The sequence below is a fragment of the Ptiloglossa arizonensis genome, chromosome 3 (assembly GCF_051014685.1).
Source record: "Ptiloglossa arizonensis isolate GNS036 chromosome 3, iyPtiAriz1_principal, whole genome shotgun sequence".
NCBI classification, from domain to species: domain Eukaryota; kingdom Metazoa; phylum Arthropoda; class Insecta; order Hymenoptera; family Colletidae; genus Ptiloglossa; species Ptiloglossa arizonensis.
The window spans coordinates 9736981-9754765 of NC_135050.1; the positions used below are offsets into that span (position 1 = coordinate 9736981).

Sequence of the window (17785 nt, forward strand, 5' to 3'; positions counted from 1 at the left end):
ACGAGCGTTACGGTTGATACGGTTGTACCGTATCCATTATTTGCCAAAATCAAGACAGTCTTAAGAGAATGAAGCAATCGACATTACGAAACAACGGTAAATCCTGTGACGTTCTCACTCGCAGTGGGATTACCAGTGCCACTCGTCATTATTGAAGCTGAATACCAGATTACCAGCACGCATAGCTGTAATCCGCCTAACATAACACGCAAAGGGAATTGAAACAACGGGGATTAACAACAAACGTTCCAGGAGTGCTTTCCATTTTGGAGAAACCGTTTCTGTTCCTGTACAATATAGTGACACATTTAAAGGCGAGTCTTCGTTCAAAGAGCATCGGATAGCCAGTTAATTGGATGTGCTTATTAATAAACTGTATCAATAACGTTTCCTCGAATCTTGCATTACTCGCCTGATTCTTGGATGTGACTTGAGCAATTAAGGATGAAATATTAAACGATAATGAAACTCGTGGTATCCTGGTAGGTGAAGTTTTAAAGAATCATTAGCGTGGTTAAGTTTTACAACTTTCGAGTATATATTCACCTCTGATGCACGTACCTCGATGCACGCGAGAAATTGGTCGGGTTACTAGAAGCTAAAACAACACAAGAGAAAGGGGAATCGTCCACTCTTATAGCTCTACACGGGCACATTGTCACTGCAGTATTTTTTCAACATACAAAAACCTTGGGATGAAAATTCACATTTAGAGAGCGCTATCCATGAAACTCTTCACTAGAGTTCCCTGTTAAGCATAAGTATATTTACACGTGTACAATTATCGACTCCGAGCGTTAAACCGTATAATTCTTAATACACGGGTACCCGGGTATTTCTATATTACATGTGTATTTTGTATTATACACAGCATATTTACGTACTTGTGCTTAGTATGTTTATATTAATTAATTGTTAATTAATGTGTGTGTACATACACGTATGTACACTTAAATATTCATTACAAATATTCGTACTTTGCAGCTTGTAAGTGGTAACTGCGATCGCTTCGATATTGAACGTATTTCAACGCTACAGTTGCAAATTGTGTTCAAGAAACCTTCCTAATAATACCTTCCTATATTTTTACAATATAACGCTGACGCGATACCATTGTTCAATGGATATCTGCGTCAATTTTTCAAGTTATTAAAGTGTAGGTAAGTGGAGAAGAACAATGTGTTCAAAATGCCTTGCATATTGCACTGGGGAAGAACCTAGTAGCGTTTAAACTCTGAAGTAGGTCGTTTTATTATCCTTTCCGACTTATTAAAAGTAGAGCTTATAAAGCTACCGATCAATGAAGATCCTCGATCTTCATATTGAATTTATTAATATTTTACCACGGGATAAATAAATAATGCTCCTCTTTAATAATAATATTTTATTATTTAAACATAAAAATAGTCGAAACAAAATTTCCAAATCAGAAATTTTTCACTTTTCTTTTTAAAAACACTTGATATTCTTCGCAATATTTTATCATACAGAGATTCTATTTTACTCTATAAATGAAGTCGGAATAAATTTACAGAAGGTTCTTCTCTCGGTTGCACAGTACATTGTTTATACATTCTTCGAAAAAGTTTTGTGCAATAGAAAACTAGAAACGATTCAAATTATTGAATTGTTCGTAGAAAGTCCAACGTGTGAAATAAAAGCTTTCTCAAGAAAATAGCAGCTAAAACTATTTTTATGAATATCTTAATAAAATAGTACATTTTAAGTGATTACTTTTCTAAACAAATATTTTCAACTGTGTGGTTATACTCCAATTTTTAAAACGAAGCACAATTAACCATGTTACTCCGACAATCTTGTATATAAATTTACTTCACTTCTGTTTCAACCTGACATTTTCAATTATTCAAATTGATATACGTGTAAACAGAAAGCATCAAAATTTATTTACTACGTCATGATGCAAAATGTAAATAAATAAATATTGCCCTTTACCAGCGTAATAGCAAGGAAAAGTATGTAAACGAATAATAATATTTGACATATTTTTTATACTTTTTCACTTTGATCATAGATAATATTATGTAATTTACTATTGTTTCGAGTTGCACTTCCATGGATACAGTCTTTTCAAGTCTACATTTTAAATTTACACGTCTCATTTATTTACAAATTTGTCAATAAATTCAATACTAAATTAATTTAAGCAATACCATAGAAGTGGATCAATCATAAAATTGTTTTTCCAGTAGTTTATATACACGATGAAGAAAAATTTTCATTTTTCCACATTTTCTATGAATATTCACCGTAAAGAATATTAAGGTAAATCGATAATGATATCCTGTGGTGTTACGCCACCTTTTTTCTTTAAAACAACCTTATCGAGCACTAAAAATATCTTCCGATTTGTTATGAAACTTTGTCTGTTTAAATGTTTTTTTCTTGCAGCACATTATTTTCAACCAAGTAATTCTTTTTTATAATCTATTTTAGTAAAATACATACAAAATGATACACAAGGTATCGTTAAAAAATAAACGAAACACTTGAAAATTAATAAAAATAAGAAATATATTTTAAGAAATATTTGCACCTCGTACAATTTGCCCGATCCCATTTCCCTTTGTTTTACCCTTTTTTCTTTCCTTATTCAATTACTATATCGAAATTTATATCTGTATCCAAATTATTATACTGCATTATTATATTATAAGATTCGATAGTATTTCAATAAATATACTATTTCAATTATCTTTCAAAGATGAGCTTTAGGTTTTGAAACTTCTACTGTGAAAAATGAAGGCCCTAATACATTTGGATGCTAGGAATGCAATTACGAAACCATACTAAACACGCGACACAATAGCTTAGCGATTAGAGTGATTGACTCGAGTTCTCGAATCTGTTCCAGCAAACCAATCAGCCGATTCAGTTTTTCCTACGTACTAATGTTTCTCACGTCTAATAAAAATCATCGTATACAAAACCGTTATTTTGCTTTATGCAGCAAATGTTTAACGCGTTGTCCGCAAAGATGGTCACTGGTAAACTGAACTTCGAACTTACAATGTTTCTTTTAAGTGCTTAAAATAGATAAACCTGAATATTTCCACACCAGTGCTGCCCTGCATAGAGAACCCTTACGTATCTGCTCGCACTTCAAACCGTTCCTTTCCCCCATTAAAGAGGCAACCATAACAAGTTAGCATCTCTGTACTAAGGAAGCTCACAGACGTAACTAACGCACGTCGTTACATGTCAGTACATATCGCGTTCAAGCGTGATTGAGAGAACCCTTGAGGTTTCTATAAAACTTGGCTTGGACAGCGCTGTTATACAGACTCGAGTAAAATCGTGAATACCATTAAATAATATTCCCGTTACAACCGTTAAGTTATAATTTTCACAAATGTCCAAATCCCTGCATGTAAAAAACTATCGCGAGTGTAAACGTGTTAACTAGGAAATAGTGTCTATAGTAATCACAGTGACGTGAAGCTGACTGCTCCTCCAGAATGTTACTATGAAAAATTCTTCGTAGAAGTAACTGATTAAAGATACTACTTAGAAGAAATATCCACTAAATACTTCCCTGGTCCCCGTTCTCGATTTTTATGTAACTTGGTGAGTATCAGAGCAATCGAAACTAAGGAGTATGTATTTTTTTATAGTTACTGGTAGCTTAAGCTTAAGAAGCGAAACTACCCTCTTAATGCTATCTTGCAATCTACTAGAAATTTAAGGAAACTTTTTAAATAAATTCTTAATGAATTTTTACGTAGAATATTATGAAAGACGAAAATATTTTCAAACTTTATTCCCCATTAATCGACAGATCTCCAGAACAGTAGAACTTCTGCTGGGAACATTTTTCAATATCTTTTGTAATTTAAAGGTTCATTCAAGCATAAATAAAGCGAGTGGCTCTGACATGTGGGATGTTCCTTAAAGTTGAAAAATAACAGCAAGAAAATATGACACAGTTCTTGAATCGGACAATAACAATATTCGTGCAAAGTTTCATGGAAACTCTCGACAATTTGCGTTGTTCCCATAGAAGTTGCTCGTTGATCGTTATTAATCGAAACTCGTGGAAGATGGAGAAAACGGAGGGCTCGATGCGTTGTGATTTCTCTATACGATCAGCCGCTCGATTCATTACGAGTGATGAGAAGCAAGTATTTGGCCGCTTTCTGCTTCGACAATGATTGCTAACAGTGGTAGCAGGCGCCTGTCATGATAAGAGATATGTACGTGTCAGTGGAAATACTGTGCACCGCTTATTCTTAGCTTGAAACAGAATCGATTTATCCCTTCTGGTACTACGCTGGTTGAGACTGTGGTACTGCGGCCTCTGAAGCGGCCGCCGAAGAGGGAGACATGGAAAATAGAAGGCGGAGGGAAACAAAAACCGGGAGGAGGCAACGCGTGAAAAACGAGACGGGGAAGAGGTGATGAGAAACCGGAGAATCTGATGGAAAAAAGAAAGAAAAAGTAAATGAAATGGAGACGAATGGAAATGTAAAAGAATACAGAGTTAATGCGGAGTTTGTTGAAAGTATAAATATACAAATACTTTGTAACGGAGCTTTGTAACAAGATAGATGGCAGCATTCATTGTCAAGTAATTAATTGTACGGCCAACAACGGGCGTGTAGTTTCATCCTTAACAAAGCAAAAGTTGGAGAGTAATTAGCAATATACGTGGCGCAATAAGTTGCTCAATACTGTTGCTTAAAGCTGTATTTATTTATATATATTTCCATTGTTTTAATAAACTACTTTGTTTCGCTAAATTCGATATTCAAAATTCAGTTCACTCGTTCAACTGCGTTTGTTTCCGTTTCACCGAATAAATACAAACAACGGATGTAGCTATTCACCCTTCCAAAATTACAATTTTCCTTTACGATTTAACACGGTTGAGCCACTTCGTTGTACAATTTCTGACTTTCTGAATTTTTCACAGCGATTAAGAAAGATATCAACTGCTTCAATTGTGAGCCAATCGTTGCGCCAATTTCAACGTTCGAATCAATTGCGTGAATTTTACACATTGTACTCGACGGTTATAGTTTTCGCCAAACCAGATCGGTTGTAATTATTGTATTATAATTTCAATCTTGTCGGGTGATTTCTCGATCTAGATTGCAATTCGACCAAATTGTACATATTTTAAAGAGGCGATCGAATAATTCTATAAACGGTTCTTCTTCGAAAAACACTTGTCTATACGAGCAAAGATGCACGAAAGCTGCTTTGAGAAATGGCCCTTGTCTGTACACGTGATACGCAAGGTACTTAAGTTGCCTAACGTTATTATAGCATTGACAGCTCGCTGGTAGCGATCGCGGCGGGCCGATCAGTTGCGTCTGTCAATAGTATTGTTATGCGCATCTCTCTCGCGCATCGCGTCTTCATAAAGAAACGCACCGCTTCTGCGACAGCGGTGTTCGTGCTATAGGGAGCTGGTAAGTTAGCAAGCGAGCGGCACAAGGACAGTAAAGGTATCTCGCTCGCACCGCCTGTCCCCGTTTTACCTCACATGCATTTAGTTCCCCATTTGTAGATTCCTAATGACACGCGTTAATACGCATAGGATTACTATCTCTACGAGGGACATATTTATTCGTATTTTTATCGACTCCGTTACAAATTCCTTTGAATTCAATTTATTATTTTCTCTTCCTATTTTGCCGAGTAGTTGACGACGGGTGACTCGCGTTCGCGTCCCTGTTGAACGTTGGAGCGATTGTCTGGAAACTCGTGATGGTTTATCGTTGCAAGCAATCTTGTGCTCTTGAAGTAAAATGAGATCTTTTAAAAAGCACACGGAATGAGAGTGAGGAGAGCGAAGCGAATGTCTTCTTTAAAATTGTTACATTATCCAGAATTCTAGAATAGCAGTCTGCCCTGAGCAGTCCTATCCTTGGTGCATTTCGAGCGATATTGTATTCACAATATGTTTATTTATTTCATTTAACTTTAGTCTTTCTTTTAGTTCTTGCTTTTTGGCGTTTTTTTTTACCTTCTTGTTTACACTTATTTTAGTATCGTAAGTTAAAGTTAAGCTTTAATATTAAATATAGTGATAACTTTGATGCTTTTACCTGCCTATTGCGCGAAATAAATATAATTACTCGGATAAAGAGATATTTTACATTTACCGATATGTTCGTTTCCTCGTGAAACAGTTTACAGAAGTTTGAAAGGGTTAAGCGAAGAATATAGAAGAAACTTTAATAACTTTCTTTAACGATGTAAATTTCCCGTTGTTTTTAAATAAAAATGCGTTATAAAATAACATAAACCAGTGTTATTCCGTTATCGATCACACTGCATCGTCGTAGAATAATGTTTCCCGTTTTTGTTGATGCTCGATGCGACACTTTTAGTCGATAAATAAAAGGAATCCATATTTTCTTTCGCAAAATGTATACCTAATATGTACCTTACCTATCAAACTCTTTTCCATGAAAAATTCAAACACTTCACTTGTTCACTTCCGTTTTGACCAATATTCCACCAAAATACGGTTAGGAAAATGGCAGTATGGACGGGATTTCACATGCAATGGAACTTTTTCGCTTATTTTTCACGTCAGCCGCTCTTCTCGTCTGTTTAACTTCCTCTCAAAACTGCCAGTACTCGGTCGAGTTTCTTGTTTGATAACTGCGCCTTTCGAGTCGTAAAAGCCTTCAAACGACCGTGATAACAAGCTACAATTTCTCTGTTTTAATTACATCCAACACCAAAGGTACGTATAGACTGTCCATTTCCATGTATTCGTTACAATTTCTAATGTATCGCGTTTCTAAGTTTCTAGAAACACTTAATTACCAGAGATAACCAAGTAGTGATTTGACTCGGAATAACTAGCCCTCTTGTTGTCTCTTGTTATCCGAGTCACAGAACAAGATAGGTAGGCATGATCCTTAGTCTCTAATCTCCAGCAGTTGTAAAGGTATATGCTCTCGAGTCATTTTTGCTACCGGAATCTAATACAATTCCACTAGGAATAGAAAGTCAGTAAGAGTTCAGGGAATCGAACCAGCGAGTCAAACCAAAGCCTGCTTGGTTTGCAAATTAGTTGCAAACCAAGCCAGTGGCCTGCTCAACCTTCATCAACTCCTATGCTACTGTTTAAATCACGGTGAGTTCTTTTTTCTGCTCCTGTAGCCATCATCTTCTACTTTGAATCTCGATCGAAATCAATTTCTGTGAAGTAATTAATCATTCGTAACGCGTACACAAGATGCATACCGTAACATTAATATTGGGAACACGCGTAAATGTTAATAACAAACGAGTTTCGAAATGAAAATTCATTAAAAGTGCCTGGCCTATTTTATCGTAGTCGAAATCACCGCTTGAATAGGGGCAGACAAATTGTAAAAGTTTTTAGTGTTCGACGTAGCGTTTAGCCTATAAAAAATCAAATTAGCAATTTACAGTTCACGACACCAAAGGTGTATCGATGATTTTTAACGAAGTTGCAGCCTTCCTTTTTGAGGCCATCCCTCGAGTACTGTTGACAGTACGATAAAATTCTACTTCTATGTAAAAAATACAACTTCTGCACGTGTACACTATAAGATTTAAATAAATGTTAAATTAAGGTACCTAACAAACAATTATTACTTTTCACGTTTCAAAACTTTTGTTATTTAAGAAACATGTCAGTAACCACCTTCTACTTGGAATCTCGATGAAAATTAATTTCTGCAGGTTAATTAGTAATTCGTAATGCATAAATAAGATGCATATTGTAATATTAATGTTCGAAACATGTTTAAACGTTAATAACAATCGAATTTCGAAATAAAGATTCATTGAAAGCATCGATCGTTACAAATTTCACAATATCTTGATGTTTATTTATCATAATTATTAACATTAGGAATACAGTTTCAATAACTATTAACAGTATCCCAATATAAATGATTACTTAAAATATATTATTAATTTGCCGAAATATTCGATTAAATCGAATACAGACAATCGAAGTAACTGTAAATCTTTAAGATCATCATCATTATTTAGTGGTATAAGTAAATCTTCCAGTTACCGGAAAATCTCATTCGTGTCAATTTTGGGTACTTGAAAATTCCCTGGACTAACATGAATACCATCGGTAATGGATGCTGATCAATGTTACTGACCACTCTATCTTTCTTTTTTCGACTGCATCATTTATTTTCTTTATTTCTCTAACTTCAAAGCCACCCTGCACGAATATCTGCACTCTACCAAGCAATTATCGAGTAAGTAGCTTATTTTTGCTCGTTTCCTCGTTTCTCAGTCCAGTCACCTCTGCTTCTTGTATAAGCAAGGGACCGATCACGTAGCTGATCCGAACAATCGATCACTGTTTCTTCTGGTGCATCAGCTTCCAAAGAAAAATGTTGCAAACGCAGAAGGAAGTATTTTAATCTTTTAATCTCTGTCTCTGTAGAAGTCACCGATTTTTAGACAAAACCGTCTCTGTGTCATTCTTCGTGAGTCGTGTCCACATTTACGTGACACGTTCTGCCGAATCGAGTCCACCAAGTGAAAATGGTACCCCAGTAGGGCCAATTTCACCGTTCGTATCGCTTCTTTTTGAATTTTGCTCAATTTTATTCAACGAAGATCGAAGGAACTCTAACGCCTTCAACGCACGACGCGCGAAGAAGTGAAACGGTCCCGATTGTATCGCCTTCTCTCACTCCTCGTAGTTAACGATTTAGAGAATGAAATCTAGCCACATTGGTAGCGAGAGAAACTGGATAACCGTTGTGGCCAATAGTGCAAACACGTAATATCGCAAAAGGAGGCAGTCAATTGAGCCACTCTCGTCCTCGTGCCGCGGGCGGTCAATAAGATTGAGATTACCGCCGCCCTTTGAAGCGAATAATAAACGAAGTATTTAACCAACGTTGCATTCTTTTAAACGGTAAATAAATTATCTTCAACAACTGGAATAACTTCTTTCAGAACGTTAGCGTACACGACGCTATAATACGCTGATCACCCATTACGTTGGAGATCGTGTCGTTTTACATCGTTGATAAATGTCTCTAAACCAGTGAACGGTACGTATTCGAAAACGAATGAAATATTTGAAAATTCCTTCTAGCTTTCCCTTTAGGGCTAATGGAATTAATTACACGGCATGCTGTAAATCGCCCTTTAAAGAATACAACGTCGCTTCTATATCCCCAAGAGGTATTTGCGCAGCGCTCGCTGAACAGGTTATCACGTATACGGGTTTGACATGACACGACAACTAAAAGCTGTGCACATACCTGTTTGTCAGGCTCTTTGCCTTTGGCGATGATGAGACGATCACAGTAGCAACCCTCTAACAGAATAACACCATTGGGTTTCGAACACTGCTCGTTCTCGTAGTAAAACAGCAAATTCTAAAACAAACATCGCCGGGGATCATCAATTTATAATAAATTAAAGTATATTGATTTCTTAGATTGATTTTACACCGAACAGAAGTGATAACAGAATTCGAGCTGCAAGAGCTGAAGAGATTGACACTACGAGCCTTTGTTTCGAATAATGCCGTAATTTGCGAGTAATTTAACTCGACGCAACAATCGATTGAAATGTTTGCATTAAAAATAAGAAAGGTAAACAAGATACGCCAAGAGTATCACTGATACCTGTGCGGCGTTACTTTGAAACTCGACCAGACAATTTTTAAATCCACAGCTTTCATCCTCTCGTGTAAATGGTCATTTGCGCCGAACAACGTAAACAATTTTGAGGATGATTATTCGATACGTTTCATAGAGAAAAAATGTGGCTATTTATTTGGACGTTACTGTATTGAAAATATGTCAAACTTCTATTGAAATCTTCTAATTAAGTCATACATCGAAAGAATGAGTTCACTTTCACTTTCGTAGCCTCAATTTATGACAGAGATACGCACAAACTAATTTCACATATACGTTTCACTTGTTTTTTCACTTTGTATAATCATGATTTGCAGAAGTCTATTTTTCGATCGGAACATGAAAACTTTATCTCTTAAACAACTACTTTAACGGCTATTTGTAGCTGTGGTAATGTTTTAAAGACAGATAAGCATCCACGCTATGTAAAAACTTGTATGACAATAATTTTGATCTTTTTGATTCTTTGGGAATCTAATTTGCTTAAAATCTGAGAGTATATACGTTGTAAATGACATTAAAAATTTCAAACTGAATTACCTGATATAAGATGAACCATCGTAATTGCCACTTGGAAGAGTCGGCGGTCCGTTTATGCAAATACCCTGTCATCGAATGATCGTAATGAGCTTTCTCCGAGATCATGACAAGTTGGGCATCGTTCACCCTCACTGCAACATACAATCCACATTGTGTATAAAATGTAGACTCGTCGTAACCGAATCCATAACCGAGTTGTAGTATTTATTTATAATATTTCGATGTTAGCTAACGATGTTCACTTCTTTGAAAAACGTGGAGGAATAATTTAGCGAGTAACTGTATCAGTAATACAAATACAAAATACAGGAAAAAAGACAAACGTTACTTTATGGAATAACAATAAGTTCCTTCAAATCCTCAGGTAAGTTAAATTCTTAATTTATTTTGTACACAAAACTAATATCGAATGTTGTGTTCAAAAGTTAACGATGAGAGTTGAAATGGGATTTTCTGCAATTTTTGTTAATTCGAAACAGCATATTGAAAGATTCGATTTAAATATTGAGAAGTTGCAAAAGTAACGAAGATCGAGAGGTACTCTTAACCGTATTTTTGTCATCGGATTTCAAGTTTTACAAAATAACATTTTAGGTTATACATTCGAGATTCAGTGAGAGGTAAAGTTGATCATAGTTGAATGGAACAGAGGAACACAGAGAAGTGGATGATTCTCTCTATGAAAAAGCGAATAAAATACATGAAGCGAAACCTCTAGCGAGGTTTTGTTTTCGAAAAGAGAACTGTAAATACCTCGTACGCGTTTACACTTAAAAAAATATAAATCGATCACTGATGTGTTACAAATCATTTTTATGGAAAAGTATAAGGTATAAATTTCCCAACACAATCAACGGTTTGTTTGTCGCAGAGTATTTTCAGCCAAAATAATATCACCTAAAGTTAATATTTAAAAATTTAGCATTTGGAAAAAATGTTAATCTAAAATATAAAAAATGAATAAGTATTGCAAGAAAAACCAGTTCTTTAAAACTATAAATTATCAATGTAGTAAATTACTTACACTTAGAGATATTAAAAAGTAGAAATTCAATAATAATATTAAAGTTGCAAGGTACGAATTTTGTAATCTGTAAGAACAATTACTGTATCATTGATGTAACCGCTATTTACTACATTGATAATGCAGATTTTAAAACAATTGTTCTTTTTTACTGCAAACTGTTTAAATATAATATTATTCTTTAAATTGTGTGTAAACTAATTTCCTGTTAAAATCAGAATTAACGATAATGAAGAAATATAATTATTTAACACAAAGTTATATTAACTTCCAAGAAATTCAACTCCAGTATTATAGTTATCTCATTGAAGAAAACAACAGTTACCTAAACAACCATTTCGTACCTTCATTATCTTCAAAAGTAATTGTCTATGTATAATTAAACTGCGGATATACACACTTGAGGAATGCATTAAATTGAAAATAAACATTATTCGAGTGACTGTAATTTCATTCCGCAACTCACCTGTTCTTTGCATCTTCGGGCTGAGCATGATCACAGGTAATAAATAGTAATTTTTCAGATTTGCGATGCGATAGCGTAAAAAATAACACCGTGTCGTCTTACGCACGGACGTTGATCGTGTTGTAGTACCTTAGGAATTCCCCATTCCTTGAGTTCCTTTGAAGAAATTCTTCCACGGATCTAATAAAACAAGAAAATAACTATTCCACAACTTTATCTATGAAAACTATACATGAGTGTTTTCTCGCTACATTTGCTCTTTTATTTCCAAAAGTTGTTGCCTTTTCGTTCAATAATTTTTTTTTTAATAGATTTCTAATCCAAAAATTAGAATTTTACGTGAACGATAATGTAAGTAAAACATAGAAACTTCACATGGTAGTTAACGCGTTCAAATTGCAAGAAGAAAGGGAGCTTGAAATATCATACGTAACCATAAATGCAGCCTGACTGGATGTTTCGTAAGACATCGTAATAGAAAAAGCGAAACCTAAAAGGTAGGTTGCCTTCTGTAAATCCATTGGAGAATTGCAAGAAAGAAAAGCGCGAATTTGCTGCTGTAAACGTATTTTAGATTGATCTTTTATTAGTGGTACAAAAACATTTCATTTTATCTCAGTATTTATATAAAAAATAACTTTATGTAAAAAAATAACATACAAATAAAATGATAAAAATATAAAAGTACGATATACTCGAAATGTAATATTCTAGTTATAATAATATGCTACGATAGAAACTAAAACTTCAAGGACAAAAAATGTTAAATATTTCTGTTGATCTCCTATACCTAACTTTGAACACTCAAATAACATAGTTTCACCGTCATGTATTTACGAATCACTTTGTAATCTCGATACGTACAATCACAAAGGGTTGTACAGATCCATTCACCTTCATGTAAAATAGAATTCCAGCGAACGGTTAGCATGGCGTTCAATCGCCATTTACTTCACAGGGAAATACATATATCATACGTCAGACTTTCAATCCACACGCCAGCCAATGCGTGTAATGAAATAAATCGTCGAAATAAGGGAATATTTATTTTGAAGATTGCATTTGTTATTTGCCGGACCCAATTAAATATTCTGGATTACTCCTTCGCAATATCTTTTTTTCTCTCTGCCGTTATTCAGCATTTAATGCAAATAAAATGAACTTCACTGCCTATCGGAATACTACGAGCGAGCTTGTGGGATTAACGGATTTTTATTTATCAGAATATTCATTTATTTATTGATAAATCTACGCATCTGTTCGGCAAACACAGCTCGCAGAATTTTATTAAATCCATATTATTATTTTTTATTACCAACACCAGGATGAATTTCTATTTTTGATTTAGATCTCATCTGACAACATATTTCTTGACGTTCAACGCTAAGTACTTTTACAATATCGTGTCATGATGTATAAGCAGAATTTTTAAAGATTTTCAATATCACAGGCACGGGATATAACTGTGACAATCTGAGAGGCAGGTGAGTAGAACCTGATCGAGGTTATTTTCCATTTGCTCGAGTTTTTTTACGTTGCATTAGAAATGAAAGTGAGATATACTTAATAATGATGAAGATAACCGTGTCACAACCTGAGAAATTGTCCTGCACTCAGGAATAGACTCACGTAATAAAGTATGTCTAGCTATCAAACTGATGAAAAATAAATTTAATAAAACAATTAAGATATATAAAATAGAATTTAAACACAGTTGGTAAAAAAATTACATAAACTCGTAGAACAGAAAGAAAATAAGTTGTAATGAAATAACAAAACTCGAAAAAGTTACTTGAAAAGTCTTTGAAGTAGATGGATTTCAATCATTTTACAATTTCGTTTTAATGGATGGTGACAGAAATAATTTTTTATATCTTTTTTTATGTATATACAACTGATGTGAGTAAACGATTCCCCTTTCTCCCGTGACTTTTAGGTTGTAGGACAACAACCGAGTTTTAGATGAATTAATGCATAAAAGTGCATAAAATTAATATCAGAATATACTTCATTCTAAACTATTTAACTTTGCTTTATGGCATGTTTTTCTATCTACAAGCTTTTTAAAAATACAGTTTGTCACCATTGCGTATATACAGGGAGTCACGGTACAAAATTAGCACCTTAATTTTCTTTTAAATTATAAAAGTAGCAGAAAAATTTTTTAGACAAAACTTATTTGGTATTAAAAGTGTCAGCTATGGTCATATCGATTTTTGTGTAGGTGGAATCACTTAAGAAGTATGAAGGTCATTTCTGTTTTTTTTTAAAATGGCAGCTTACATTTTTCAGTTTCTGATCTGATAGTAACTCGCAAGACAAATACCTACAACACGAGGTCAGTGTAGGTCATGCAAAAGAGATTATACATAATAAATATTTTTTCCTTAAATGTTACGTACGAAATGACACACGATGTAATAATTCGTTGCTTCATCTCTTTAGGTATCATTGATAATCCCTCGTACAATGTATCATTCAATGTGGCAGGTAAATATTTACATGCTTTAGAATGCATAGCTTGCGGTTATAACAGTAGAACGCGCAGTAAGACAACATACGATGTCATATTAATACATATCAGTATCTGCAAGTTGATAATACGTGATGTATCCGTTTCAAGAGCAATTTGATATCGTTATCGTTTACATGGAATACAAAAAAAAATTCCCTAAAAATATTCATACATTTAAATATATTTATGATAAATGGAGACAAACTAGCACCTTCGCTTATTCTAATAGCGAACAACTAGTTGTAAGAAGAGCAACAAACGAAGAAAATGAATGTCATATTCTCCAAAGTGTAATTTAAAGTACTCGTAATAATGTGTGTCAAATTACTCGTCAATTGAACATTAGTAGGAACAGAATACATTGTATTCTCTAGCGTTGTAAATTTCATTCGTATCATCTTAGTTTTCATCAAATAACAATTTATTTTTCCATCCGGAAAACGTCTTTTACGTCTTTGAACGTAAAATGTAGTATCATTGATAATAAAATTATTAATCCTTCTTTTATTAGAGGATCCTTAATGGAAATATATATAAGCTATTTATTCGAGATACCAAGTATTTTGTTACAAGTACGATTGAGTACGCGTGAAATTATGTGGCTTCAGCACGATAGTTGGCTAGCACGTTATTTTCACATTGCTCGAAATGAAATGATTAAAAAATTTCGAAACAGTTGAATAGAATATGGAAGACCTGTAACGTGAGCAGCTAGATCGCCAAACTTTATACTCCTAGAATACTTTTTATGAAGAACATTGAAGAATATGGTGTACAAGGTATCGCCAATAACACACGAAAATATAAAGCAACGAATTATTGTAGCATGTGCCCCAATAAAGTGTACAATAATTTAAAGTACAATTGAATCAGTAGCCATACATATACAGCATTGTGTTAATGCCAATGGATGACAATTCGGACACAACATCCAAAAGAAGTAAATTTGTATTGCATAATCTCTCTTGTATGACCTTGATTAATCTTATGTTATAAGTATTTGTATTCGTTTTGCGAGCTACTATCAGTTGATAAAATGAAAAACATAGGCTGCCATTGAAAAAAAAAACAAAGATGACCTTCATATCCATTTAGCGACTCTATTTACAAAAAATCGATGCGACCATATGATAACCCTTTTAATACCAAATAATTTTTGTTTGCAAAATGATTCCATTACTCTTTTAGTTTCAAAGGAAATTAACGTGCTAATTTTTGCTGATATGAGACACAATATATATAATAGATAAATCAAATCGTAACTTTGTCTGTAATTGTAAAAATTTCAAGCGATTTTGACTTCCATTTTACGGGGTATCTAAATCAAATTAGTTCATCATAGGTAATTCAAATTTAAAACTATTGACTATTACAAGAATGTGACAAATACATACAAAGTATCCATTTTAGGGAATCTTTACGTAATTTAACGATTTCGTTACTTAAAAAATGAGTAAAGATGATCACTTGGTAGGGGAAATTTCTGTACTGTTAAATAATAAAACACTAACACTACAAACTTCCACTTTTCTGTATATTCTTCTAAATAATGTTCTCATATAGAAACTTGTGATTATTCTTGAGAAACCGAAGTTGCCCGACAACGGAACATTTTGGTTGCCTAGATAGGAGTTAAAGTATATGAAGAATGAGTGAATTAGTACCGATGTAAACTATTAAAGTATATGAAGAATGAGTGAACGAGTACCGATGTAAACTATTAAAGTATATGAAGAATGAGTGAATGAGTACCGATGTAAACTATTAAAGTATATGAAGAATGAGTGAATAATTTACCGATGTAAACTAAGTTCATTCTACGGCTGAAATAATAAAGCGCATACATATCAAACACAAATATATATTAAAGTGTAACTGTCGCTGAATAAACGATAAAACGTGTCTGCTACCACCGAACAATTCAACAGTCGTTAAAAAAAGAACATAAGTCGTATGCTCGCATAACTTTCACCTTTCAACCGTATGACGAGCTACAAATCAGCGGTTCGTCCTTGAGAAACGAGAAGCAGCTACTTGATCCAAGCGACAAATACGTGGCATCGGATAACAACGAAAAAGAAAATTGAGCGGTGAACGGTAAAAATACCAATACGGGATCCGATCAAGTTAAGGGATGAAATACAATAGGAAAAGAAGAAGAAGGAATCGTAGATCGAAGTATCTGAAACCTTGTTAAATATTACCAATCAAGATCAGAAATAAAAGTATCGCAAAAAATATGAAAATCTAGTAAAATGGACGAACTCGAACAGATTACTCGAAGAGAGCAACGAATAAGGATGAATCCGAGCAAAAAATTTGATCAAGACCCGAGACATTGCTGTACATAAAGAGGTATATGCGTGAAGATTTACTTGCGATTCAATTCTAGCACTTAGTGGTTAAAGGGTAGATGATGTAGTATAGATACACAAATATAATAAGATCCCTGAGGAAGTGGCCTATGTCTGTAGCCTAGCTATCAGATATCGTTTGATACTGTTTCAAAGAAGTAAGACTATGGAAGGCTGTCAAGGACTGACGTTGAACTGAGTCCATGCGGACATCTGGTTGGAGGAGCAGTCAGCGTTTCCGACCCCAGGGATCTCATTTAATTCGTATGTCTACACCGTCTATAAGGGGGATATGAACAGTGTTGAGTAATTTTTGCTTAGTCACAAGACTTGGAAGACTGACAAAAAATTCTAGCCCGATACGATTCGCAATTTATTCCAGAAACGAACTTCTTAGCTCTGCATAGTGTTTGCGCGTGGATTCGATTCGAACATTTCTGTCCATCATACCACAAATGCTCAGAAGTGCAAGACTTTCAATTGGTGACATCCGTTCTACCAATTACTTGATCTGAGGATACAGCTGGAAAAAGAAAGATCAATCCTGAAATGAACTGTGAGTCGCATTGGGTTAGACTAGTTGTAAGAAAAAATGATTCGATATTGTTCATATTGTCCCTATTTATGATACCACGTTCCTCTTAACTAATCTTTCTTTTTGCATGTAGTACATTATCATTTCCACAATAACCTACAGATAAAATTCCAATGATATACTTATTTACCTAGCTGAGCAATTTCAGGAAGATTGTGTTACAAGACACTACATCGGTCAATAAATGACACTGTTCGTGATTAAATACTTAATCGCAGACTTCTTATAGACAGTACTAAATATTCTGGTGAATAGGGTCAGATGAGAGTGGTCCACCATCCTACAGAAGCTCTTTTATTCTTCCAATACGGTAGTCCTCAGTTATTTAAAATACTTTTACCCTTATTGGATGAAGTGAAATTATTTACACCACTGTTTATCTATCATTCACGCAAACAACCCACCGACTCTTGCGACCAACGTTCCCAAGAGAGAAAAATAAGATACACACATAGATTAAAATTTCATCCAGTAATAAAAACATAAATTTGTATATTTGTCATTGTATCTTCGTGAAAGCATTATCGATGGATTGTTAAAGGTTTTCAAATGAAATTTCCAACGGTTGAAAATTTTTCAAAAATGATTCGAACAACGTATAATTGAAAATAATCTGCATAAAATCGTGTTTGGTCTCATTTTCAATGTAAAACGTA

The 17785-nt window shown here is 34.2% G+C and overlaps 1 protein-coding gene across 5 annotated transcripts in view; it reads right to left on the minus strand.

Annotated features, from left to right (window-relative positions):
- The window catches only part of LOC143144156 (ras-specific guanine nucleotide-releasing factor 1), a 46862-nt gene that overhangs the window by 27856 nt on the left and 1221 nt on the right, over positions 1 to 17785 (minus strand). For 4 of the 5 annotated variants that reach the window (XM_076306261.1, XM_076306264.1, XM_076306263.1 and 1 more), the window contains exons 2-4: positions 11666 to 11845; positions 10176 to 10306; positions 9252 to 9368 (exon numbers count right to left, since the gene is read on the minus strand). In XM_076306261.1, coding sequence (XP_076162376.1) covers positions 9252 to 9368; positions 10176 to 10306; positions 11666 to 11693 — 276 coding nt within the window. In that variant the 5' untranslated portion in view covers positions 11694 to 11845. Of the gene's footprint in view, positions 1 to 9251; positions 9369 to 10175; positions 10307 to 11665; positions 11846 to 17785 lie in introns of those variants that run through there. The other variant, XM_076306262.1, reaches the window with a different exon arrangement.